The sequence below is a fragment of the Cyanistes caeruleus genome, chromosome 8, assembly GCF_971803275.1.
Source record: "Cyanistes caeruleus chromosome 8, bCyaCae1.hap1.1, whole genome shotgun sequence".
Lineage (NCBI taxonomy): Eukaryota > Metazoa > Chordata > Aves > Passeriformes > Paridae > Cyanistes > Cyanistes caeruleus.
Window position 1 is genome coordinate 30,226,534 of NC_141708.1, and position 26,956 is coordinate 30,253,489.

Genomic DNA, 26,956 nt, shown 5'->3' on the forward strand with positions numbered 1-26,956 from the left:
CTAATTCCTTACTTCAAAAGAGTGGATTTTTAAGCATGATCTGCTACACACAGCCACACCAATTAGAAAGAAGGTAATAGGATCATTGCCATAAATATACAAATTGAATGAAAACCTGGCAGAATAAATGCAGTACCCTTTTTGTACATTAACCTGAAACAACCAGCAGGTTCCACCAAGCTGGAGCTGAGCCAACAGATTATCCATCGTTTCAGTCATACATGGATTCTCTGAGGATCGACATCTGGAACTCTGTGTGCTCTCTGGTGTTCACCTGTAGTTAAAGGTAACGAATTCAGCCACAATCACACTCAAAAGTGACCAAAAGAAGACGCGTGAAGAAGATACAAGCTGTACAGCACAACCTCGACCCAACACTGAAATGAGAGGCAGTGCCGCAAAACTCAAATCTGGTAAATTTGCCCAAGTGGTGCGGTTATATCAAGCAATTAGTAATAAAATAGAAATTGTCCAGTTGTTATATGCCCATGACACTGCACCTGCACTATCTTGCTCAGTTTTACATGGCTTGACTACAAGCCAGGCAACAAGTTGCTCCTGTGCTTCCTCAGCCCCGCACAGGGCTGCGGGAGGAACACGTGGCATGGCCAACTTACTGGCGTGGCTTCCCCGGCCTCAGCGCAGCCCCCCAGGACAGCCATGCCAGAGCCTCGGGGAGCGGGACCACTCAGCCCCGGAGCAGCGGCCGCTCCCGCAGGCCCATCTACCCTTACGCCCGTCTCCCCTCACCGCTCAATGGCACCGGCCACAAGTTCTGGGAACTGGCCGGCATCGCAGCCGCTCGCGCCCCCTCACCTCTGCTGCCTTATCTTCTCCTTCCTCCGCGCTCCCCCGGCCGGGCCCTAGCCCGGACTACGAGCCCCGTGGTGCCCGGCGGCGGCGCAGCTGCGCGGCGGGCCGGGGGCGGTGGCGGAAGCAGCGTTGGGTCCCGCCCGCCGCGGCCGGGCCGGGCCGTTGCCGCCATGCCCCGGGACAACATGGCCTCCCTGATCCAGCGGGTGGCGCGGCAGGCACGCATCACCTTCCGCAGCCCGGCGGGCCCTGCCTTCGGGGAGAACCTGCACCGCCTGCAGCAGCTGCTGGACGAGGTGCGCGCCGAGGACTTGCACTTGGCGCCGCGGGGGCCGTCGGCCGCGGCGGCGGCGGCGGGCGGGGGTCCGCCGTGGGCCGGCGTGGTGCCTCCCGTCAGCTACATGCATATCTGCGAGACGGAGAGCTTCAGCATGGGCGTGTTTCTGCTGCGGAGCGGTGCCTGCATCCCGCTGCACGACCACCCGGGCATGAACGGCATGCTGAAGGTGCTGTACGGCACGCTGCGCATCGCCTGCATGGACACGCTGCCCGCCGGGGCCGCCGCCGTTCCGCCGCCCCCGGCTGCTGGCAGCGGGCCGTGCCTGCGCGCCCTTTTCCGCTCCCGCCAGCACTACACGCCCGCCTCGCCGCCCTGCCTGCTCTCGCCGCACACCGACAACCTTCACCAAATCGACGCCGTGGACGGGCCTGCCGCCTTCCTTGACATCCTGGCGCCGCCGTACGACCCCCAGCACGGCCGGGACTGCCACTACTACCGGCTGCTGGAGGGGCTGCCAGCGGACGTGGAGCCGCCCGCGCTGCCGCGGGAGGTGTGGCTGGTTGAGACCCCGCAGGCCGCCGACTTCTGGTGCGGAGGCGAGCCCTACCCTGGGCCTCGCGTCTGCCTCTGAGTCGCCGCCGGCGGCCCGTGCCGGGCGGCGGCCGCTAGGGACGATGTGCGCTCGCCCCGCCGAGAGGGGAACCCGCTGCTCGCCGCCCCCAGCCCGGCCGCCCCCTGGAGCCCATCGGACAGCAGCACCGCAGTGTGTGCGCCGAGTGCGCGAGTGCGCCGTGGGTCAGAGCCTTCCTCTGATCTCGGGCTTCGTGAGTCGGGGAAATAAAGCGCCAGAACATCTTTATGCGCTTGGGGCCGAAATGCGTGAGCAGCACGACTAAGCTGCTCAGCTGAAGGGTCGGGGAAATATTGCAGCATCCTGTGTAAATAGTTAGGGCCACGCATCAGGGCGGGGATTCAGGCTCCAAAAGGAGAGTAAATGCAATAAGATTTGTCACAGGGTGCCCTGGCTTTTCCCAGTGGGTCTCCCACTTCCAAAGCCAGCTGACACCACAGGACCAGGGAACTGTGGTCTGGCTACAGCCTTTGAGAACTGTCTCCAGAGTGATTCTCAAGAAAAGTTGTACCCTGCTAGGAAAAAACAAATCCAGAACAACTCCTGAGCCAGGACATGCTCCTCCAGTAAATGCCAGTGATCAGTCTCCAGGGCTGGAGTTAAGGAAATTACAGCTCCAAATGGATGCTGTCAAGTTCAGAGTTACTTTTCAACAGTTTTTTAATGTGTCATATACAAGATCTTACTATTGCAACTGAGAATTACTGAGTGCATCTATGCATACTTCCTTCAGCAAGAAGGAGACAGCTGCTAATTAACCTTGCTTGGAACCTTTAATGCAGCAGCGGCAGAAGGTGGCAGAAACTGGGCATCATAAGAGAAAAAACAACTATCTACTCTTGTGGAAGCTGTTCTAGAAACACAGCGTATTTGCAAACGCTCAGTATACAGCAGTGCATACCTTAGATACTGATAAGATTTGACCTGATGTCTTTAAAGTGTGGTCTGTGTTTTTATATGTGAACGCTTTAGGCTTTTGAAGCCTTGCAGTTTCCCTCTTTATAGTATTTATAAATACTACTTTTTCATAAGGCTTTTAAATAAATGTAGAGTAGAAGAGACACCGTGAATATTGCCTTGCTATGATGGAAACAGTCTGGAGATGGAGTTTGTCCACAGCAGGGGATACAATCTTTCTAATACAGGCTAAAGTTTCTCTACAAGTGAAATGCCCCATCTGTGCTGCAGGGACTGGTCTGGTGCCTGTTCATCCTAATGCACATTTTGTACCACAAACCCAGGCCAGGGCAGCCTTGGACATCTTAGTCATGATGTGAGAAGTAAAAAACCACAACTTAGCAACCTCCTAAGTGAGTTACCAACCTGCTCCAAAAATCATTTCACAACTGGCTTTACTTTTCTGTGTATTTATAAAAGCAGACTTGTTTTTCCTGTACAGTGTATGTGTGAATTTTTAAATGATTCTGATATGGCATTGCTGCCTTTTTTTTTTTCCTGGGCTGCATAAGAATGAATGCAATATGCAGTCAGCATTATGCATGCATGGATAAATTCTCTTGCAAGGAAAAATTGGTAGAAATTATTTCAGGTGGTTTCCATATATTCTTAGAGCATTTAAAGGTGTCTGATCTTTCTGCAGCTGGCTTACCTGTTTTTCTTGGAATTCCCCTGCAGCTTAGCATTAGTTAATGTTTAACAATTCTTGATTGAATGTAGTCATTAATTATAAGGCAATGCCTCCCTGTGTTACAGCCTGTTCCTACCTCTTTCCAAGCCTAATGAAGACAGTTACTCTTTTTCAGAAGTCCACAAAGAAGACAGCGTAGTGGTGCATGCAAACAGCTGTACTGGAAAAACAAACTGTGAGCATTTTTTATCCCATTTATTCTATCTTCCCCTTAGGTCTTTCTGCTGAGTTTTTAATTTTTTTGCCCCATGTGTAAAACCTAGTCAGGATGTTTAGTGGGACAGTATTTAATGCATCTTTCTGAAGAGGACAGCATGGTCATGCTGTGGAGTGCTGTTAACCATGGCAAAACCAGGTTTTTTTCTTGGTTGTTTTTTTGTTTTGTTTTTTTTTTTAATTAAGGTGTTAAAATACATAAAGCTGGAAACATAGCAAAGAAAACCTGAGATTCATTTTTTAAAAAACCTCTGTGTAACTTCTTGCTTACTCACTAATTGAAACTTACTTCCTATGTTCTAGATATCTGTTAGCAGAAGATTTAAGTCTGTAATGCCATTCCTTCTCTCTGCAGTCTGGTTATTGTGTTTTCACAACAGCAAAATAACTGTTATTGCTGAATTGTAGAATAAATACAGGATATCTCACCACCGACCTGTCATTACTTTCTGTCACAAGTATGCTAGCCTTGAGCCTTGTACTGTCAGAGCTCTAGTTTATTTTGCCTGACAGACTGAACAGTGTGACTGGCTTTTCCTTGGGAGGTGATCCGTAGCACTAGATTCTCAGCCCAGATCAATTTTGCAGGCAAATCCAGGCACGTATACTGTTGCTGCTTTTGAAGCTGGCTCTCGCTGTAAGGAGAGTGTAGGATCATTGATATTATGCCACGTGAGGTGCTCTTGTAGCTGTACACTAGTCAGCAGCAGTTTCCTTAGTTCAGCTCTCCTATGATTTCTGTGTTGTTTATATCATTTTTGCTTTTGATTTGGGTTTAATTTTGTAGCATGACTGGAGACAGTAGTTTGGAGAGTGCAGGGGGAGCCTTGGATGGTGTGTCTGGATAGCTGAGACACCAATTTTGCTTAAGATGCTCTGGTCTGTGACCAAGCTGTGGTTAACCAAGGCTGTGGCAGTACCTACAGAAGCCCAGCAGGTGAGGAGGCTGCAGCTTCTGTATGACATTCCTCCAGCAGCAGGTTGTGGTTTCTTGGGGGCCAGGACCACATGGGATCACATAGCAAAACTGCAGCCCAGGATCTGAAGGCTTACTTGTGCTGTTAAGGTGGATGGCGGGCAGTAAGTGCAGCTTCTCCTGCACAGGCTGGTCCATGCCCAATTTTAGAAGCCATCCTGATTCTGAACCAGACGTGTCACTTCAGCTCCCACTGAAGAGCAGCTGCCCCAAAAGTCAGCACGAGTTCCAGAAGATGGGGAGCAGGGTTTCTATCAGACAGAAAAGGCTGCTGCTGGGGCTTTGCGCTATGGGACCTAACACCTGGGCAAGCAGAGGCTGGGAAATACCAAGCAAGGGCTTAACCCCTGCACCCTGCTGTGCTAGGCTGTGGCATTAGTGATGTGGTCCATCCTGCACAGGTCACTTCTGCAGTGCGGACCACACTGGGGATCTTTGTGGCAGAAATGCAAGTGCGCGGGGTCCTTACAGCCCTGTACCGATGGCAGGATCCAAGGGTGGGCCGAGGCTGGCATAACATCTTAAAAAACAATAAAATAAGTTACCAAAAAACAAACAAACAAACAAACAAAAAAACACAAAAAAAAGCACGATATTGTGCCCATGTGGGTTCAGCAAAACAGTTCGGCTTATGCGGCGGGGGTGAGCGTCGCCGCCCCGGGCCGCTGTGGAGCCCGCGGGCGCGCCGCCGCCCGCGCAGCCCCGCGCCACCGCGAGCCGCTTCCCCCGAGCGGCGGCCGTCGGGTCGGCGGTATTCAGTGCTCCGGTGCCCGTTCGCGGAGGTTGCCTGGGGCGGATCGTAACCGCGGAACAAAACAGAATGAGTCAAAAAAAACCCACCCCGCTTCCTGGCTAATACAATCCTCTCTCTCGTCTCCGAGGGAAATTCCCGCGCCCAAAAGCGAGTGTTTGTACTCTGGGGCCGAGGCCGCAGGTTTTCCACGCCGAGGCTTTGCGGGGCGGTGCGCCCATCGGACCCGGTCGGGCTGCCCCGCAGCGCTCCGCTGCCGGGACCCGAGGCGGGTCGGGGACGAGCGGGGGACACTCCCTCCCTGGGTGAGGCTGGGGAACCTACAGAAATAAACATTTAAATTTAGCATAATTAAGAGATTTATTTGTCGTCTTTTATAAACTTTGTAAGCATCTATTCTATTGTCGAAAATTTTATTTACAGAGTGACCAGAAAGATTACCCCCCACCTCCCTCCTTCCAGCCCACGTTAGTGGTTGTGTGTTATTCGTGTTATCTGCGGCGCACTGGGTCCCGGCCGACCACGGCCGCCGGTCCCAGCCCGAGTATTTACATCCTGTCCCAAGTCCTACTACAAACGGAACAATTTTAAGTCACCAAAAAGAAAAACAAAACCAAAACCCCGAACCAGTGCGTACAAAAATATAGTCTCTAAGAAAAAAAAAAAAAAACCCAATATTAATAGGCAGAAATGTACAGCCATACTAAAACCAGGGACGGACAAACTTTCCGGTCTCGGTATTGCCGCTGTCATCGGAGCGGATCGGTAAGGCACCCCCCACATGCAGACAGGGGACCGGGCTCTACACCACACAAGGCACCAAGGACACCTCACCACGACGGCACTGCATGCATCCATCCTCCCGCCGCAGCCCCTATGTACACCCGCCACTCTGGCCCGCTCCGGCCCGCCCCGGCCCGGGAAAGCCCCGCGGCGCCGCCAGGTGCTCGTCGCGCCCCGCCGGGCCCCGCTCCGCTCCGCGCCTGCCGCTCTCGGTGGCGACTCCGCGCTGGGTCCTGCGCGTCCCGCGCCGTCAGGGCGTCCGCGTCCTCGCCGCGCAGGGGGCCAGGGCGGCGGTCCCGCTCCCGCCGCCGGGTTGCGAGCACCCGCCGGTGGCGGCGGCTCCTTTCCGTTCCTTCTGGCGCAGGTGAATCTTGGTGTGCCGCTTCCTCTCGTCGGAGCGGGCGAACTTCCTGCCGCAGAAGTCGCAGGCGAAGGGTTTCTCGCCGGTGTGCGTGCGGATGTGGGTGGTGAGGTGGTCGCTGCGGCTGAAGTTCCGCATGCAGATACGGCACTGGAAGGGCTTGTGACCCGTGTGGATGCGGATGTGTCGGGTGAGCTCGTCGGAGCGGGAGAAGCGGCGGTCGCAGCCCTCGGCCGGGCACGGGTAGGGCCGCTCGTGGACCGGCGTCTTGCTGGGCCTATTGGGGTACTTGCGGGGCCGCAGAATGGGCCGCAGGGGCAGGTGGTGCGGGCTGTAGGCGCCGGCGGGCAGCCGGGCGCCCGCACCCTCGCCCCCGCCGCTGCCGGGAGTGCTGCCGGGGGCGGCGCCCGCCGGGGGCGCCCCCATCGTGAAGTTGCGGATGGTGGAAAGCGGCGTAAGGGGCGGCGGGACGCGGAGCGAGTCGAGGGGGCAGGGGAAAGGCTTGCGGTCGGGACCGGCGTGGAGCTCCCGCTGGCACTGAGGCGGCGGGAAGAAGCCGCCGTAGTCGGGGATCATGGTGAAGAGCCCGCCGTCGGCCGCCGTCGCCTTCGGTGATGGGTAGGAGGGTGGAGGGGGAAAAGGCAATGCCCCGCCGCCGGCGGCGGGCAGGAAAGCCGAAGAGGAGTCTTGCGGGTACAGGTCACCGCAGCCCGAGTAGGGCGGCGGCGGCGACGAGTAGAGATGCTCCAGGTCGGCTGGTTGGCCCTGTGCCATGGTGCAGCCGAGGGCCCCGGCCAGCGGGTTGGGGGACGTGGCGGAGGCGGCGGTGGCCGAGGAGGCGGCGGCGGAGGAGGCGGCGGCGGAGGCGGCGGAGGAGGGCGTGCTGACCCCCTGCAGGATCCCCGCGCTCACGATATTGATGATGCCCTCGGGGTAGCAGCCAGCGCCAGGGTACTGCGGATCGATGGAGAATTTGCCCATGTAGGTGAAGGTCTGATTGCGGGAAGTCGGGGCATTGGGCGCGAAGCCGCCACCGTAGGGCAGGTCCAGGGCCCGCTTGTCGCCCATGTCCACGTTGATCATGCCGTCTAGGGGGGCAAGAAGCAGGTCAGCCTTCCGCGGAGACACAAGCCGGACGACCGGCACCGGTCCCAGCCACCGCCCGCCCCAGCGCTGGGCTGCGGCGCGCACATGTTGCGCTCCGGATGCAAGGGGGCTCCGCGCCGACTGCAACTTTCCCCCCCGAATTGGGTGCGGAGGTAGGGCTGCCGCGAAGGGTAGGCGGGGACCCCGGCCGGGCGGGCGGCGGGAGAACCCCGGAGTGAGTCCCTGCGCCCCATCCCAGTCAGACCCCCGCCCGCCGCCCCGGGTCTTCCCTCCCTTCCCCTCTCATCGGACGGCCCGGCCCGCACCTGCGAGGGCTCCGCTTACCTCCTGCCACACCGCTCATCTGGTCGAACGGCCCTGCCAGGTCGGCATTGGGGAAGATCGCGACCGAAGTTGGCAGCGCGGCGGCGATGTCATCCGCGGGGTAAATGCCCTCGGGGAGCTGGTGCACGAACCCACCGAGGGTCACCGGGATCTTGTCTACCGCCTTGGCGGTCATCATGAGGGCAGCGGAGCGGCCGGGGGAACGGTGCTCCTGGCCGGTGGTGAGCACTCAGGGCGGGGAGGGGAGGGAGAGGAGGGGGTGCTTCCCCCTGCCTCCCACTACCAGCGCGGGGGGATCGCGGGGAGCTGGTGCGGCATGTGCGGGCGGGCGGCCGCCCCGTCGCGGCGGTGCGGTGCCCGCGGTGCCCCGGGAGCGCCGCGCTCCCGCCGCAGCTCGCGCTGGAGGACAAGTCTGGCGGTAACTATTTATGGGGGCCCCCTGAATGCCCGGGACGTCACTGCCCATATAAGGACTGAGAAACGGGGCCCGGCGGTCACGTGGGCGCCCGCGTGCGGGGACCGCCGGCCCGCGCCCGCCCCGACCCCCCCTCTCCGCCCACCCTCCGCGCCCCGCGGGGGCGGCCCCGACCAGCCCCGGCCCCACTGGGCCCCCGCCACCGCCCGCCGCGCCGCCCAGGGGGGTATTCCGGTGGCGGGGCCCTTGTCCTAAAAAGGCGAGGATCCGGCCCCGCCCCACTTGCCCTATTAGGGCTCGTTCCGGAAAATTTTCAAAAGGTTCGGAAAAGCAGAGGAGGTCCCGAGGCCGCCCCGCCAGAGCCCGCTCACTTTCTCAGCAGCCTGTAACCGCAGACCAGCGGCGGGTCAGGAGACAACCGCATTCACGGAATGGAGCTTCTCTTCCCCAAAAAAATAATTTATTTTTTTTTTTTTATTTTTTTTTTTTTTTTTTCTTTTCTGAATTACGGGTGGAAGAAGCCGCGCCGCGGAACAGAGCGACTTGGCGGCGCTGCTTGTTTTGGAAAGTGTCTGATCTATATATACCGTGGCGAAAACGGAACCGCTTGCTCCGCCGTCGCTGGGTTGTTAATGTATCGACCGGTAGAAGCGAGGACGGGACGGGGAGGCGTGGCGGGGTAACCGGAGCGCCCCTCCGCCGCCCCACCTCGTTCCGTTCTGACCCTACCGCTCCCGCTTTGCTCTGTTCAACCTCTTGCTCCCAGTTCCCATCCTCAGTAACATTTCCACTCCCGCTTTTGCTTTATTTGTCCATGATCCCCTCCATAACGAGGGTATCAAACCAAAGAGTGCTTAAATTCTGGCTTTTTTTTTTCTCTCCGAAGTACTAAAAATAACCTCCCTTGTGCCTCCTTTCCCAGGAGAAGCTAAGCTTTCATACACTGTTCCCAAGCTTAGAGCTTGCAGCCCCTACAAGCTGCTGATGAGGGTGTCAAATGTAATTATTTTTGAAAGCTGTATCCCATGTCAGTAATCTCATTATTTGGGGATATTTTATCTCGTGGCTGTTTATTACTGCATTGAGGAAAGCAACTCTCACATATGGTCTGCAGCATGTGAGGCCCCTTTTCAATAGTCTGCAGTGAAAAAACAACCCATTGACAATCCAAGCAACCGCAAGACATGGCAACACGTAAGAGATATTATGACAGTGCATTCCTGTTCCAAAGCAACAAGCCCGAGAATACATAGGAAAGCTAAAAATTCTTCACTTTCATTTTTAACTGCAGATACCAATATTTACAGGTCTAATACATTACGGCCTGTGCCATAGAAGAGGGGTGTGCTCAGGCATCCCTATGGTGGACTTACCTCTGCCTTGGCTCCCAAACTCTGTCACAGTGTCTCCCAGGACCCTCTTTATCCATGCTACACCTCACACCCCAGCTGAGAAAGGCTCTTTCAGTTCCTCCAGTTCACTGCCTTTGGTAGTGATACTCTAGGTTTGTTACTTGTCCAGGCACCACACTGTCCAGACTAGACAGCAGCATTCCTGGAAAAGTAAAGGGGTATTTGCTAAGGAATACTAGGCATAAATCTAGATATTTCCCTTGATGGGAGATCAGGGAAGTATGCACAGTAATTATTAAATATATAACAGTGTTTAATGTAGATTTTTGTTTCCAATCCTTTCTAGCACTTAACGTACAGCCAATACAGTTTGACATGAGATTTAGTTGAAAGCAAGGTTTCAGTGGGATTCTAGATATTTTAATTTAAAAAACCATCTCACTGTAAAGGTTAAATTTGAAAGTGTGACAGAGAGATAGGTTATGGGAAATTTGTCTGAGAAGTAGGAGCAATTGTATTGTACCTTTCTCTTACAGCTGAGGTATAATTGATCTAATCGCTATTATGAAAGAACAAAATATTGGAATCTGTTGTGCAGTGGGGTGAGTTACTTTACATGAATTTGAGAAACAGTAACTCTAAGTGCAGTATCCTCCTTACTGCCAAATATTTCAGATATCTCAGATTTAGGGCTTATGGATATTTTACATCATCTTTTATTAATTCAAAATACCACATGCCCACTGATGACACTTAATCATAATGCATGCAAGAAGAAAGAAGAACCAAGGTTTCACACCCCACCTTAATCCCTCCATGAATCAACTCTAGCTTTGAACTAACTTGGCTAATTTAATGTTCTTCCACTATGGAGAAGGATTCAATTAAAGACTGACATAAATAAAATTTAACTGCACCTGTGGAATACTACTGTAGTTGATTTGGCTGGTTAATTTTAAAAGGCTTATTAAGAATGGAATAAATCCATTCTTATGTCTGATTTCCAGCCTTTCCAGGGACAATCAAATCACTCAACATCTTTCAATGGGGGCTTTCTCTCAATGGCAGCAGGATCTGGTATGGGGCAAAATGGAAGCATACTTAATGCTCAGTTTCAGGAAGTTGTTGACAGATGCAACTCAAATGTTTCTGGGGCCTTTTCAGATATCCTTGCTGTATTGCTTTGCATGTGCTTTGTGCCTTTGATCCTTATTTGGCTGATTACAGCAGACTCTGAGGGTTGGACTGTCCAGCTCACGCTGACATCAATGGCCCTTATATGCAGAAATATCCTACTGATTTCTGTGGTTCCTATAAACTATGTGGTTTCAAATGACAGATTGTTGGTACAAATTGCCAAATCCTTAATCACACCAACAGCCTCAAATATGCATGAGCTCTTACTGGAGATAGCAGTGATTGAGGAGAGTTCCAAGCTGAAAGGCAGAACTTCTCTCCTATTCCCAACTTCTTTGAAACCGGGCCCCTTTGGATTTGCTGTATTTGCTCTTTTCACAGGTTGCTAGCTGACATTGTGCTGGGAGTCTATTTTCCTGCAGTCGTTCTCTACCACAAGTACCTGAGACATGAGTTGTAGAATAAAATTATCTTTGCCTCCATACGTGAGTTGAGGGTGGCTAAGGAGGAAAAGGGAGTTTATCACCTGTAGAGCTGGCAACACATTTAACCAGCTTAGCATCACACATGTGAGTCATCTCTTCAGGGGGTCACTATGCTTTTGCAAAACTCACCTGACCTCCTGTGCTAGCAGAAGAGATGTTAGTAGGTGTGCATGGGAAACATACCCAGCCGCTTCCACTCTGCATCCCGCTGCTTTCAGGAGGGCTAAGGTGGCCCCAGGTCAGCAAGTGCCCTAGGGAGTAGAAACTCATTTGAGAACAGGGAGTTGTTTACAGATAGGAGACAAATGACCCTGACAACAGCAAAGAATGTCTGTCCTAAGTCTGGGCATGTTGAGGTTGATGGGTTTTTAATGTTTCATGTGAAAGAGAAAATCTTCTCTCCAAAGCTGGATTTCAGAGTTTCCTAAATTTGCTCCTTCTCCTGGGAGTAGAAAGATTTGTTATGTCTTCACAGGAAGAAATTCTTGCTTCCTATTTCACCTCCTGTTTTGGCCAGGGGTGTGTGCTGGATTCCCAAGCTGCTGGCAAAAGCCACTTCCCTTCAGTCTGCCCTGCCTGCCCCTCAAAGGCCTGATATAGGTTCTTAGTCTGCACTGACCAGTCACCAAAACCTGGAATCCAGCCAGGGAAACCTGTTGTAAATATGAACCTACAGAAAAAATCTGTGTGCTGGCATGTTAGGAGAAGGGGATGGTTAAGGAGCAAAGAAGGCATTCCAGTCTGCTCTTAATTACAGTACCTTGAAAATGCTCTGTGGTTTTCAGCCAAGGCTGTTTGTTGTCTTAGAATGAATGCCTGTGCCTTTGAAATAAGTAAATAACTTTATCGTTAGAACTTGACTTAGGATAGCTGTAGCAGCATTCTGAAGGGCTATTTAAATGTCAATAACTTTCTCTAATTCGGGCTATAGGAATTAAATAAACCCATATAGAATCAATAAACTACTAGTTTAAGTTTGTGTGGTTGTGAACAAGTACGTGTGACAGAGAAAACTTCCAGTCAAATAAAAGCAACAACAAACTTCTTTGCTCGAAACTTATTCTCGTTATTAAACACGTAGAACATTTCCTGGAAGTTTCTGTACACTTTTTCTAGCATATATATAAAAACCATAGTCCTACTTCCACTCACCCCATGAATTCCCACAGAACACCCGAGAGAACGGATGCGCCCGCCGCCGTCTGGAGGGGAGCAGGGAGAGTGTGCGGGCTCCACTGCCCTCTCCTGGGGAAAGGCGCTCCCGGGAGCCAGCGAGGACACGGCAGCTGAGCAAAGAGCGATGCATTGCGCTGAGTTCTGCTGGTGTTTCACCGTATAACAGCACCCCTAAAGGCTTTCATCACAGTCGTGCTACTTATAGAGACCCTATTGAGTCAGAGATCCGGGCCACAGCCTGTGACCCCTCAGAACCCCAGCAGTGTCGATGGGGGAATCACGTACTGCAGTGAACAAGCCACATAGGGGCATCCCTGCTGAAAGGCTAAAATATCAGCTTTGCTTGCTGCGGGAACAAAGACAAGAAGAAAAAAAAAAAAAAAAATGTTGCTTCTCAACTGTGAAAATTACTGGGGTACACATGTCATTCATGAGATGACTCAAAATAATGACAGGTTTGTTTCCGAATAGTGATAGTCTGCCTGCAAAGCTTTACTTTCCAGTCCTTTCTTCTGAAACTAGTTTCACTTACCCTTGTATTTCCTGCTCTAAGGTGCCTCCTGTGTTTTGTGTAAATACTGCCTTGTCCCATGGCTAGGCCTTCAGTCCAGAGAGAGACTAATTGAGCACACACCTTCATGGCGCAAGAGGCCTTCTTCCTTGAGGGAATGAAATAAAATATGTATATCAAGAGTCACATTTTCAGTTCTCTTGGTCCCATTACCTAGTGTTTGAGTGCTTAGAAAGCCTAGAAAGTCAGAAGGGTTTCTGATATATTCAGTTTATAGGAAACAGTGCTTTCAGAACTGGGTATAGCTTTTTATCCTCAGGTGATGAGTAAAGTCAGGTATAACGTCTCCCTCCAGCAAACCACGAGGGAAAGCAAACCTCTAACAGCTTTTTACAAGCAGTCTTCTCTTGAGAAGAGATGGAGAAGAGCTCTGTGGCGTGTTTCCCAGAAATTTCTCGTCCCTCCAGGGAAGCTGGAGCCACTTACAGGACTTCTAAATTTCCAAGCACTTGTTTGCATTTGCTCTGTGTGCCACTTCTCAGAACTAGTTTCCATTTTTGTCTCATTTCTCTGTGTTTTGGTCTTAAAGAAGCCTACCTTCAGGCCTGAAAACCCTCAGCTCTTTGCTCTGGGTAAGTCAATCTCTGTGGTTCTGGCTTTCCCTTAGTTTTTATCAGCATTTATTTTCAGCTCCTGAGGGTATGTCTACATGCTCCAGTTTCACCAGAAGAACATCCTGACTGAATTCTTTAGGATAAGAGGATTCAGATTTATTTTCAGCAAAGTTACCCAATGGTAACTGAATGGCTTTCTGTCAGGAACTGACAGCAAATTTTATTTGCAGCTGGGAATTAAATAAGCAAACAAACAAACAAACAAACACCCACCCCACAAGATATTAAAATAAGCAATATGTTTGCTTTAAAATTTCTAGGGCCAGATATTAAGTGATATAAGTTAGCTTGGGTTTTCTGATCATGTACCCCCTACAATCTGAGTGAATAAAAAAATTTGACATTATTTTATTTACAGTTTGGTTACTTTTCAAGGCTAAAACTCCAGGTTCTCCTGAGGGCAGGCATGGTCCTTTTCATCCTATATTTAGGCTGCTTCCACCTGTTTCACAGGAGTTTCTTGGTATCTTGATTTGTTTTCTCTGCTGTGATGTACTGTCCTTGTTCTTTCACCTCCCTTCTCATTCATGTCTCTCTCTACTCTATTGTCTAACCTCTTCAGCTCTCTTTTCCCTCTTCCTCCTCCTGTCTTTCCTCTTCCTTGGTAGTTCCTTTTCCTTCCCCCTTATCTAAGCAGTTGCTGCCAACATCTATATTTGGAATAGAGTGGGAGAAAGCTATTCTTGTGACTTTACTTTGAAATAACTGACAGGAACAGATGATTTTCTTTGAATAAATAGAGGATACATTGAGAAGACAGGCTAGTAAAGTCAAAATAGCATCATTAGGGAATACCTGCCGAGCAAGTTAATTTATCCCAACTCTCAGGATAACTTAATCAGGTGTTAGTTCTTGTTAGCTCTGTTTAAGCTTTAAGTCCTCCTTTTGTACACAATTCCTCTCTCATGGTTAGTAAGCCGAGGTGCTAACAGAGACCTAGCTCATCACCACAATGTCTGGGCTCTCAGACATTAAGGGGACTGACTACCACCTAAAATCTGAGATGCCAAAATTAGATTAACCTGGTTATGTATTTGTTTAACACCTAAACTCAATGCCATTGCATCTTCTAATGTAGTCACAGGGTACTGTTATAGAGTCCCATTTACGTGGGCTAGCACAGAAATATGTTGGGAAGAACAATTTCCTATCGAGAAATATGATTTCTTCATGTCTTCTCAACATTAACCCCTTCTCATCACCAACTGTTCTTCATCCCCCCCTGCCATTTAAATTGTAAGCAACACATTAACAAAGCCAGCAAGAAACAGAGCTACCTGAACAGGACAGCACAGAGCACATTTCTCTCTATCTCTCCTATCTGTGTTTATATAATTAACTCCCACACTGGCAGATCAAACAGGAAATTAGGCCAAATAAGAAATTCAGCATCATGGCTTAGCATTGTGTGCCTGTGCCATAGGAAGACCCAAGTCTATTTGTCTACTCCCTAGTGAGGCTGATTCTATTAAAACTCTACTCCTGTAATGTGTTTGTGTGTGAAACAGCTTCATACAGGGAAAGATACATGAAATTACAGGCAGAAAAGTGCAAAGACAAGATCTTTCCTTACAAGTTAAACATTTAAAGGAGAGATGACTATTAAGGTCAGACAAGAAACTAGAAGGAAGTAATTCTTCTACCCATTGATTACTTCCTGGCATTTTATAAATGATCCAGCTAACAGAAATGGTCATTCTGACACAGTACTTCAACAGTTGTGTCTGTAATAATCGTTAATAAGCTCAGTTTGCCTACAGAATGTAAGTCAATACCAGTATCTTTGGCAAGGCTGACAAAACTCCAATACTTTTCCATCAGACTAATGTAAAAACAGATCAGTCTTCAAGTAAACAAATTATTTTCCATGTTCACACTACTACTACTGCCACCACACTGCAGACCTTGAATGTGCAGTGTAGATCAACAATGAACCGCCTAAGCAAAGGGAAAATGAATGACCCAGGCTAAGGTGTGATGTTTACATTAGCAGCATTTCCCAGGAGAGATTTCCAAGTGTCTCTGGGCTTCTGTCCCTTAAAACTGAGCACAAGGGAATTTGGTGCATGCAGACATAACAATATAATAGTGTTTCATACTAAATTAAGCACATATGCAATGGTTAAGTGCATTTCATCAGTATCAGATGAGTTTTTGTGATTTTGTGCTGCCATAGAAAGGACCTATACTTTATTTATGTGTTCTCAACTCAAGGACAACATACAAATGAGCTATGGAATATTTAGAGAGCACTGCAAAAAATGGTGAACTCAGAGACCTTCCCTTGTTACATCTCAACCCCTGTCCCATTCCCACCATGCTGGCAACTTGCAGCTTTCCTCTCAGTCCCCTGGATTCCACATGCTCAGTGCAGCTGAATAAAAGCTGCAAAGAGCATCTGAAAAACAAACTTTAGTTTAAGGCTCACAGGGCATTAAGGCCACAGACCTGGGCCAGTTTTCTGAAGAGGTAGGTAGCCCACAGATGTATGGCCACAAACAAGTCTGCATTCACTGGCCCAGGGACCAGAAACTGCTTCCCAGGCTCTCAGGAGTACCAGTGATTTATATTATCAAGCAGATGTAGATGTGACTATGGCTTGATTGTGCCTAAGTCATAATTAAACCCCACTGAGATGTGCACCCCAACTTCCCTGGTCGTTGCAGCAGCTCTCTCATTAAGAAGGTAGAAATGAGCCCAAAACACAGACTTCTTGTTTATCACAGTACAAAAAGGGTCCTGGTTTATTCTTCTTTACAGTTCATTTATCCTGACTCCAACTATTCACTGGCTTTGGCTGCAGCAAGCCCTTACTCTAGGCTTCCCTTGCAGCCTCTGACTGCTGGTTATTTCCTGCTAGACTATGACTGCATGTATTAGTTTGCAGACTCTGAATGCAGGCATTTACCAAGCTTCACTATGACTGCAGATTCCAATAATAGGCTCTAACGAGAGCAGCAATCTGCAGACTGACCTCACAATGATTCTCTCTCCTGTTTTACCCAGTCCTTCTGGATCCCTCCTCTTCCTCAAACTCCTCCCCTGACCAGCCAACCCACCCCTTTTATCACACTTATCTTTATTGGCTATAGCTGTGACTCATCAGGGGCGAGATTGTATTGGGTAATTAACACAGCTGTTTACTTACCAGGGGTGAGGTCACCTGTAATCCCTTCTCCTACACCCTGGTCTGGACAAGCTGAGAAAATGAGCATTTTCTGAGTCTTTCAATCATCATGCAGAATGGAGAGAATTTTTGTACCCAGAGTTAGAGTCCTTGCCTATAGTGTGTGATGTGCTGGATTCAGTCATCTTTTCTGCCTAAAAGCATCTCAGCCTATTTTTTTAATCTTATAGGATAGCACCCAAAACTATATTTCAGAGTCGCTCTCAGTGCCTCCCAGTGTCTTTATGATTAAGGTTTTGGGCTTTATGTGAAGTGAGCCAGTTGGACTGTCTTCATACTGGGGGTCAGGGTATCTGCCTGGAAAAGAGCTGAGATCTAATAGGCAGGCAGAATTTATGTTCCAATTCTGCAGTCTAGTGTCATGCAGGTTGCAAGGAGCTAACAGGCTGTGCATCTGGAGAAAGGTGAATGATAAAACTCTTAAGTGCTGCATTACAAGTAGTTAAAACCACAACCTGCAAGTACTTTCCAGGCATCCAAGGATGGACAAAGCACTATTGCCATACACCCTTGCCCTCCCCAAAAGGATATGGGAAAAGAAGGTGTGAATAAAGAGCTGCTCCACACAGATGATGTTTTTCACCTTAACTCATAAGAGATATCAAGGAACAGGAAGTATTTGCCCTGGAATGTACAATAGAACCTTCTTAAAACTAGGCTGAATAATCATAGAATCACAGAATCAAAGAATCAACTACGTTGGAAAAGACCTTTCCAAAGAGATGATCAAGTCTAACCTATAATCATAACCTATGATTGTAACCATGTCACACTCCATACATCATACTCCATACTCATACATCCATGCTGTGATTCAGGACAGCGCTTGTGCTGGAGCACACTAAAAACACCATCTGTGCCACATGCCTGGATGGCCTGACCAGAGCTGCCATGGACTTTGCAGACTTTTTGATAAGCACAATTATTGAAACACAATTTAAAGTTGACAACGTGTCTAAAAACACACACAATGTCAGAGGATGAATGAAATGTTGCTTCCCTCTCCTTCCTCAATCTCATTACAGGCTAAGGAAAAAAAAATGGGAGATGGAGAATAATACTTCACCATCTAAAGAGTTTTTCTAGTTTCTAAATCCAGTGAAGAGTCATTGTATATTTTGACAGAAAAATGGATCAAAATAATAAAGTGAATACAAAATTATATTGCTGTCAATAATTTAATTTACACAAAATAGCACTGTGACATGGTAATTGTTATATATGATGCAGCATCCAGTATAATATTTGGAGAATGCATTATAGAAAGTAAACATTTTACTACCAAAATTAACTTACATAATCAAAACTGTCAGAGAATCTTTACAGTTTTATATTAATTTGAATGTAATTTACTATAGAGGTGTCATTCTTAGAGGTGCTTACAATAGTTAATGATCTCTGCATTTCCATTATAAAATCCTGTTTTCAAAGGTTCATCACTTGGTCTTAAGAACTCTGAGGCCTCTGGCACATTTTCCTTTTCCTTACAAAAACTCTGTTAGATAGTTTAAACTTTTATCTCAGAGCAGATAGTGTGGTTGCTTTCCAAATTTATTTTGAGGATTTGCTAATTTGCTGCTTGCCACCCCAGGATCTCAGAAACAGAAGGGTTCTTTACAGAAAAAGTCATTATAGTTACATTTTATTCTTCTGTTTTCCTGAGCATGTTACCCCTCAGATAATTTTTCTTGCTGAAATGCCTGAGTGTCTTCCAATATTGCATCCAGTTCTTCTCCATAGTTCCTTCCCTCTTTCCTGTTTTGCTGCCATTAAGCTTTCTTCCAGGTTCTTCTCCTCATCTCAGACTTTGACTCCCAGCTCTGTTCTGTGTCTTCTAACAGATGTCCACATTTATGCTGGCAACTGCTACTTCCATTGGATCCGTCAGTCCATGGGCTCTCCTGGCTGCAGTTGCTCAGCCTCACACCTTTTTTCCAGTTTCAATCTTAATTCACTTTTCCAACTCATTATATGTCACTGCTGGGCCTGGGGGGCCTGTCCGACCCCCAGCTTCTGCCGGCAACAAGCCCAGATAGATGTCTCAGGGGAGAGCCACCATCCGGGGTTTCCAGGCAGTCTGCAGCCAGGGGTAACCCTTAGGAGCACAGGCAGAGGCCTTAGGTGACCAGCTCTTTTAGAAGGTGATTTCTGCTCTGTGATCAGCTCAGTTCAGCCCAGCCAGGTCCCTTCAGGAGTTACCCCAGCCGACGCTGACAAGAGACGGGAAGATCACATGGCGTTCCACAGAACGTCTTTAATGCAGCCTTCTGTGAAGGGGGCCAGTGATGATCTAACCACTGATCTGGGCAAAAGCTGGGGTTTTATGGGGAAGGGGAGAATTAGGAAGGGGACCGATAGTCTGAGAGGGGATAAGATGACCAATAGTTAACAGGGAGATAACATGGTGTCCTGAGGCAGAAAGGGGTCCACAGCTCAGTCACCATGACTAGGCAGTTTTATCTTATCTTAGGGGACAGATCTCTAGGGAGGATGACTGTCAGAAGACTGGGCCTCCTCCACAACTCCTGTCTCTGTATTTAGTAAAAGGCATTCCCTATAACTCTTTTGAAGCAACGGAGAAGGCATGAGAACATAGCTAATACAATAATAATCAAAATAAAAATCCACAAAATTCCCTTAACTAAAGATGACACCCATCCCATTAGTCCCCATTGACCAAGAAGGTAATTTTCATCTTTGGACAGGGATGGGGCTTCTGATAGGGAGTATATGTGGAGGCCCTGGAGCCAAAAGCTATCATGGTATGGAAGGAGGCCTCCAGGGTATAAGGTTTTCCCCATTTTAAAACTATAAGAAGGGCTTTTCCCATAGTGCTTTGCACCTCCATTTTGTTGTACCCCAGTTGGCTGTCCCTCTCCTTTTTACCTTGTATGTCCCTTCCCTAGAAAGTTCTCTCTTCCCTGTTCCCTGGTTGGCCCCAGTTTGCTGCAATCCTCTGCCCCTGTAATCCCATTGGCTCTCCCTCTCCATGACCCCACCTATGCACTTTACCCTGTTCCTATTGGACTCTGACCCTCGGAGCCACCCCCTCAAACCCATATATATCCCTGGACCCTCCACTGTTTCTTGTCTTTGTTCCTGGGCCTGTTCGGTGCATGGTTGGAATAAACGCCACTGGAACTCCACACAGAGACCCTTCCTGCCTCTCCATCGGTGATTGCTAACCGTGGCATGTCAGAGTGTGTGTGTGTGTATGTGATTGTGGCCTGCCCAGACACTTGTCTCCTCTGGAGGTGCTTTTGGGAAGATAGTGTCACCTGACCACCTACACCCAACACTACAAGTATAAGCAAAAATTTGTTATCTTTATGGTGGGGGGGGGAAGGTTTAGTGTTTTCTCCCTCGTCCCTTTCCTCTGTTCTTTCACCTCCTTTTTTTATTTACTAAAAGCTGAGGATGGGGGAGGTAGGTATAGGGTTTAGGGAGTTTTTGGCAGGGGTTGAGGAAGGGGGACACGAGGGTTTTTTAGAGAAAAAAGGGTAACAACATATAAACTAGGAAGCAATTTGTGGCCAGAGTGCATCTGGCCTATGGCTTCAGTGATGCAGGTCGGTGAGGGCATGAGTGCTCTTCTTGTGGCATGGTTGAATACCACTGCTCAGGGCATCATTGTTCACCTAGGGGACATGATCCAGATTTCCTGGGGCGCCTTTCTGCCATCGGTTCCACACTCACCCCTCCTATTCCTATCCCTGTGGGACCCGGATTTGCTCACCTTGTGCCTTTTGAGTCTTGTGTTCGCAGAGCTGAGAACCAGCTGTGGGGAGATGGTGGCTTCAGGTTCCCTGGACCTCCCTAGGTTCATTGGACTGCTGTTCTGACAGCCAGGGATTGTCCTGAACAGGTCTGCACCCTGTTCATCCTTGGTGAGATGCCATCAGAAGTTGGCCTCCACGGGCTTTTTGGCACTGGCACGGACATCATGATTGTCAGGCTTGCCAACTGGCCCCCGGAGTGACCCTTGGACCTGATGCTGACACATTCAATGCAAAGAAGACATTGAGACTGACTCTTTGTTCAGCAGATTCTGTTGTCCTCTCTCATGATAGACTAGTCACCCTCTGTGACTTGATGCAGGAACAGTTGGATCACGGTGATCTGGAGCCTTTGACCAGTCCCTAGGACACTCCTGTTTTCTGTATCAAGAAGAAGTCTGGGAAATGGAGGTTGCTACAATACCTCCAGAAAGTTAATGCTACGATGGAAAGCATGGAGATGTTGCAGGATAGCATGCCTTCACCTGCCATGCTTCCTGCTAATTGGCCAGTCCTCATTGTGGATATGAAGGATTGTTTCTTTACAATTCCTTTGCATCCCGATGACAGACCGAAATTTGCCTTTCTGGTGCCAGCTGTCATTAATGCCGAGCCCACACAGAGATATCAATGGAGATTTTGCCACAAGGCATGCGAAAATTTGCTGGCATTTGCCGATGATACAGGGCTCTAGCCCTCTGGAGTTTGCGAGCAGTTTCCTGCTGTTCATCTCTATCCTTATATGGATAACGTCTTGGTGGCTGTGCCCATCCAGGATGAATTGCAGCAGATATGGCTTCAGCTGTTCCCTGCCTTGCCTTCTCATGGGCAGCAAGTGACTCCAGAAACAACCTCCCTGAAATTATTTGAGGGTCAAAATGATTTTTGGGACGAACAGTCCTGCATCAGGAGGTGCAATTTTTTTTTATTCAGTGCAGACACTGCATGAATGATGTCCAGATATTGATGAATTTTTACATGGTTTGTCCCTATTTGGGACTGACCACAACACAACTGTCTCCCTTGTTTGGTCTGTTAAAGGGGGACTCTGATTTAAAGTCACCTCTGACCCTGACCCCAGAGGCACAGCAGGTGCTGGAGGAGGTTCTGCGAGCAGTTTCTGCTCGTCAAGTTTATCACATTAATCTTTCCATTGATGTTGCTGGTTTTTTTCATTGCCACTCCAGATTTGCATTCCATGGGTATCATTGGCCAATGAAATGATGAATGGTTCAATACCTTGAATGTCTTGGAAGGGGTTTTTCCTGCCCCGTCAGTCACAGACAGTGGCAAACTTTACTGAACTTTCTTTGTGGCCCAAACATAGTCAGGGCCTGTGCAAGGAGTAAAGTGTCTTTACTGATGGTTCGGGGAAGACTGGAAAGGCCATTGCTACCTGGGATGATGGATCTGAGTGGCTGGTTTTGGAGAGTCATAAGGCTGGATCAGCCCAATTGGTGGAATTACGGGCTGCTGTCATGGCATTTCAGAAGTTTTCCCAGGCACCTTTCAATTTGGCCATGGATTCTGCCTCCGTGACCAAATTGAGAGCCATCCACGAGCAGGTGTTGATGTTTTCACTTTTATTTTTTGGGGTTTTTTTTTAATAACGAAAGGGTGAGATATCACCCTGAAATTACAGCCTTCTGATTGTATGGACTATTGTATTTTCCTATTATTTATCCTTTTGATAGTTTAGAATGTTGCTAGCTTCTTTGTTCATTTTTCTTTTTGTTAAAACGAAAAAGGGTGAGATGTCGCCCTGAAAACTCAGCTTCTGAGCTTGCTGACATAGTTTTCTAACTATGTTTCCCAGGACAGTAACTGTATGAGATATGTATGCATTCCTTCTGTTACACGTCTCGTGATGGACATCTCTCACAGCTGGTGCAGTTGGGAAAGTGTTATCCTGACCATCCAATCCCTGGCCATGGTCAGAAACCTATACATCCTGGGAGAAGAAATAAACTTCTCTCTTCCTTTCACCACACCTTGAGCTGTGTCTGTGTGATCTATTCATTCCCAGCGGCAACATGAGTGATGTACCACTGGCAGATAGTTGGGCTGTTCTTCATTCCTTGTGGAAGATAAAGCCAATGATATCCTTTGAGTGGAGCCTCTCTGTTAAGAGAGGGAACGGAGAAGGCAAAGTGGGGGGCATCTTGAGGGTGCAGCAGGATGCTGAAGAAACACTCTTTGATGTCTATGATGGCAAGACTCGAGTCCCGAGACAGCATCGATGGTGAGGGCAGGCCAGGCTGGAGGGGACCCATGTCCTCAATGATGTCATTGATCTTGTGAAGATCATGTAAAAGTCTCCACCTGTCCTTTCCAGGCTTTTTCAGCACAAAGACTGGGGAGTTCCAGGGGCTAGTGGTCTCGATTATGTGGCCTTTGGCAACCTGCTCTTCAACTAAGTCTTGTAATGTGTGCAATTTCACCTTTGAGAGGGGCCACTGCTTGACCCGGACCGGGTCCTCACGTTTCCAGGTGAGCCAAGGGGTAGATGACAGCGTACAGTCCTCAGTGGCCCCAGTCAGCAATTCCAGCTGTGAATGCGTAAGGAAGCTCCCCACTGGGATAGAAGGTCCCTACCCCATAGGGTGATGGGGGCCCTTACCACGAATGGCTGGATGGTTGCCAGCTTGCCTTCAGGTCCTTTGACAATGACATTCCACTTGCTGTGCATAGACGCTGTGGCTCAACCAATCCCTGAAATCATGCCTGTCACAGGCTGCAGTTCCCAGTTTGCTGGCCGCTCCAAGCGGGAGATGATGGTCACATCTGCGCCTGTGTACAGCATCCCTAGTCAGTAGATCTTCTCTCCCTTGCAGAATAAGTCACACTCGGTGGCAGGCTTATTTGGGCCCACAGTCTGTGCCCACTTTATTGTGGGGCTGAGGGGAAGCCTTTCCTTGCGGTTTGGTGGGAGTAGAAAAGCTTGTGCAATCGGGGTTCCCTGTGAAAGGTAAAAGGGTGTGTCCATGCAGCACAGCTGGACAAAGATTTCCTGTGCAGGATACACTGTTTGTACTTCTGGAAGAACAAAAATTTCCTTTGGACCATGGAAAGTGTCACCTGTAATTAGGATGTCCCAAGGACCATCTTTTGGTCCATGCTTTCCTGTGGGAACACAGTAAACACTTTCATCGGTAAAGTCCACGGATAGTGCAGTTACCAGCTGGAGCCAGGTTCCCATCAGTACCTCTCCTTGTGTTAGATCCTCCTCATGTGGCTTGGGATCCCCCGGGATGATGCTGTGTGATGCTTCCCACCTTCCTGGTCCTGGCTAACGTGAATCTCACAGTTGGGACAGAGTGGGATGGCTTTTGGTTTGTTGTCTGCACGCGAGGCCTTACCGCACTGCGCTGGGAGTTTCCCGAATGCTGCTGGTATCACTGCGATCTCTGGGGCCTTTGGTAGCCAGCGAGGGGGTCTTGAGTGGGTGACCTCTCTGGGCAGTCCTTTATAAAGTGTCAAAATTCCCCACAATTGAAACAGCAAGCATTATCTCTGGAAGTTACCGCTGCTAATGCTCCAGAAATGCCTTCAATGATGCCTTTTGCAACCGCCTGGGCAATTGTGTGTACAGCTTTCTACCATTCATTCAATGGTAGGTTCTGTGTCCAAGGGTAAAGCCCTCAGAATAGTTTTACATTGTTCATTAGCATTCTTTACAGCTATTTACTCAAAAGTTCTTTTTGTGCCTCTCTACTCTCTGTTTGTTTTTCCAAGGCATTCTTTATCCACAAATTCAATAAAACTCCCATCTACCCCTTGTTTGATATTAGCAAAATGTAGTGTTGGTACAGAGTCATCTGGAGTGAGGAGCAATGATGTTTTTGCTGCAATAGCCATGTCTTGCAGTGTTTCCTCAGGTAAAGTGTTAGCTTGTTCTGAGGGTTTTTTTAAGTGATTTTCTCTTGCTAGTTGTTCAACAGTAAAATTTTGCCTGTTTGCATCTTTAGAATATTTGTCAGATAATGTTTTTAATTGCCTTTTCCAATGCCTTTCTCATAGCATATATTCAGCAGGGGAAAGGAGGCATTGAGCAATATTTTTGACATTGTGTGGTACTGAGATATGCACTGACAAAATGGCTTCAAGACAATTTCTAAAAAGATGTGTTCCTTGTCCATGTTCTTTGGCTATTTTGCGAAGGTCTCAGTTCTTTGTTAGTAACAGGTTGCCACTGCACTCTGTAGCACCATTCCTGCCTTTTTTATAAGTTACTGGAAAGGCAGATATGTTTTAGGCTAATTCCCATTTCCCTGCCTGAGTGGCTTGAATTTGTTTATTATCCAGGTGCCATTTGCATCTGAATCAAAGTCAGTTGTGTTGGTATCGCTGTCATTCTCAGTAGAGAATGCAGGGCGTGCATCTATGCGATGTGTCTTTGAGGGCTCCAAGGGTGCCTGGAGCGAAGCGGCAGGGGGCCGGCGGGACCCGGTCCAGCCACAAGGAAGGTGTGGCAGTGTGGCAGTCCCAGTGATGCTTGCTGAATAGCAGGCGAAGGTCTCAGGGGTGCCAGGTATGGGGTTTTGGGAGGGAACAGCGGCAGAAGCTGCATTGGGTGGTGGGAAGAAGCGGCGTGAGGGAAAGCTGCAGGTGGGGGAGAAACCGCAGCAGAGGGGAAAAGCCGTGGGAGGGGTGGGGGGAGGCACGGGAGGGGCGGGGGTCGTTGCGGGGGGGACAGGGGTAGCTGTGGGAGGGACGGGGGTAGCCACGGGCGCGTCGGGACCTCAGTGGCACCCCATCCCACTCCCACTGTGGCGCAGCCAGGAGTGGCAGGGCAGCGGCCTGTTGTGGGGGGTGCTCCGGGAGACACGGGGGAATGGAGGGGCTCGGAGTACACGGCAGCGCGGAGTAGGGATAGGGACAGGCTGCGGTGGGGTGTTGGAAAGCAGGGTACACAGCGGGGGTCGTAAGGGTCAGAGTTGCATATGGTGGGTAGTGCCAGGGGAAGGGGTTTGGGTGGGTGTGAAGCGGGTCCTACACTCCCTGCCCCAGGAAGCGAGGCGGGGGAGGAGGGGGCGGCTCCCAGAGGGAGCGGGGCGGATCCCCTGCTCTCTGCTCCGGGAAGCGGGGTGGGGGCTGGCACTGAGGAGTGTGCCTGGAGGGGAGGGGAGGCTGACACTGACCCCGGAGGGAGCAGGGAGACAGACAGTGGAAGGGGATCGACGTGGAAAAGCCGGTTTCGCAAGCTTTAGGTCCGAGTCAGAGTCAGGGTCATTTGCAATTGTATATGGGAGGAGCAAGTCTACATCAGAGCGATGGGGGTTGGAAAGAGAGGTTTTAAAGTGAGAAGGGTTTTTTCTACAGTTTTAGTTACAATGTGAAACGGGGGTATAAAACGTGTAACAGAAAAATCTCCGTCAGCTTGTCAGGCATAGATTTTGGTCCCAACACTATCCCAGAAAGAGTTGAGATAGATAGTGTCCCCGTTAAAGTTTGGAAAATGCTGAGAGAGTCAATGAACAAATGCTTTTAGGTTAGTCTTAGAGAGATTTCCTTTAGAGAAAGAGAAATTGTTAGCAGATAGGAATTGTAGAATTTGGGAATATAGGTCTTTCTCCGTGTGGGATCGCTGAAACTTTTGTAGTTTTAACCCCATATTGGGTAGTCCAGGTCTCAGCCCAGCAGAAAAAAGAAAAAAAAACAAAAAACCAAAAAACCCAAAAGATCCAACGGAAATAAAGTAGCATGCAGAAAAAGCTGGGTTAACTCACAACACTCAGCTGGTCAGGTCAAAATAAAACTGCTGGCTGGGTGGTCGGCTTTTTATTCCAGTCCTCGGGGTTTCTTCTCCCAGGTGGTGAATGCGAGGGTGTTGGAACTGCCTCGTCAGATACTCTCTGTTAGAACACAGAGGGTATCTTCAGCAGGGTGACAATCCAAACAGCGCTTTCAGTCCCGAGGCTGCTCTGCGGGATGATGCTCTGATTTCCTGGGCTTCAGCTGAAGAGTCCAGGAGCTGTTCGGGTGCCACTTTGTCGTGGCTGTGTCCTGGGGGCCTGTCCGACCCCCAGCTTCTGCCAGCAACAAGCCTAGATCGACGTTCCGGAGGAGAACCGCCGTCTGGGGTTTCCAGGCAGTCTCCAGCCAGGGGTAGTAACCCTTAGGAGCACAGGCAAAGGCTTCAAGCGTCCAGCTCTTTTAGAAGGTGATTTCTGCTCTGTGATCAGCTCAGTTCAGCCCAGCCAGGTCCCTTCAGGAGTTACCCCAGCCGACGCTGACAAGAGACGGGAAGATCACATGGCGTTCCACAGAACGTCTTTAATGCAGCCTTCTGTGAAGGGGGCCAGTGATGATCTAACCACTGATCTGGGCAAAAGCTGGGGTTTTTATGGGGA

At 49.3% G+C, this 26,956-nt stretch overlaps 4 protein-coding genes across 5 annotated transcripts in view; 1 reads left to right on the plus strand and 3 right to left on the minus strand.

The window, feature by feature from the left end:
• The window catches only part of LOC111931536 (uncharacterized), a 75,657-nt gene extending 74,610 nt beyond the window's left edge, over nt 1-1,047 (minus strand). For both annotated transcript variants that reach the window (XM_086899801.1, XM_086899799.1), the window contains exons 1-2: nt 817-1,047; nt 137-274 (exon numbers count right to left, since the gene is read on the minus strand). In XM_086899801.1, the coding sequence (XP_086755927.1) occupies nt 137-149 (13 nt within the window). In that variant the 5' untranslated portion in view covers nt 150-274; nt 817-1,047. The remainder of the gene's footprint in view (nt 1-136; nt 275-816) is intronic.
• On the plus strand, nt 984-4,019 carry ADO (2-aminoethanethiol dioxygenase). The gene has a single exon (XM_086899798.1). The coding sequence runs from the start codon at nt 984-986 to the stop codon at nt 1,722-1,724; it is 741 nt and encodes a 246-aa protein (XP_086755924.1). The 3' UTR covers nt 1,725-4,019.
• A 2,160-nt stretch (nt 4,020-6,179) lies between these two features.
• EGR2 (early growth response 2) lies at nt 6,180-8,335 on the minus strand. The gene is made up of 2 exons (XM_086899797.1): nt 7,891-8,335; nt 6,180-7,547 (listed from the first exon to the last, which is right to left on the minus strand). The coding sequence occupies exons 1-2, from the start codon at nt 8,066-8,068 to the stop codon at nt 6,349-6,351; spliced, it is 1,377 nt and encodes a 458-aa protein (XP_086755923.1). The 5' UTR covers nt 8,069-8,335; the 3' UTR covers nt 6,180-6,348.
• Nucleotides 8,336-9,560: 1,225 nt separating this feature from the next.
• Nucleotides 9,561-26,956, minus strand: part of LOC111941947 (uncharacterized) — a 90,943-nt gene continuing 73,547 nt past the window's right edge. The window contains exons 5-9 of the mRNA XM_086899820.1: nt 12,988-13,114; nt 12,432-12,801; nt 11,409-11,530; nt 11,062-11,236; nt 9,561-9,859 (exon numbers count right to left, since the gene is read on the minus strand). Coding sequence (XP_086755946.1) covers nt 11,180-11,236; nt 11,409-11,530; nt 12,432-12,585 — 333 coding nt within the window. The 5' untranslated portion in view covers nt 12,586-12,801; nt 12,988-13,114 and the 3' untranslated portion in view covers nt 9,561-9,859; nt 11,062-11,179. The remainder of the gene's footprint in view (nt 9,860-11,061; nt 11,237-11,408; nt 11,531-12,431; nt 12,802-12,987; nt 13,115-26,956) is intronic.

What these genes read in the sequence shown, in the direction of transcription:
- ADO (XM_086899798.1), top strand. Translation starts at nt 984, where the DNA reads ATGCCCCGGGACAACATGGCCTCCCTGATCCAGCGGGTGGCGCGGCAG.
- EGR2 (XM_086899797.1), bottom strand. Translation starts at nt 8,068, where the DNA reads ATGATGACCGCCAAGGCGGTAGACAAGATCCCGGTGACCCTCGGTGGG. An exon ending in GATGAGCGGTGTGGCAGGAG is followed by an intron (nt 7,548 to 7,890) that starts GTAAGCGGAGCC and finishes TTGCCCCCCTAG; the next exon opens with ACGGCATGATCAACGTGGAC.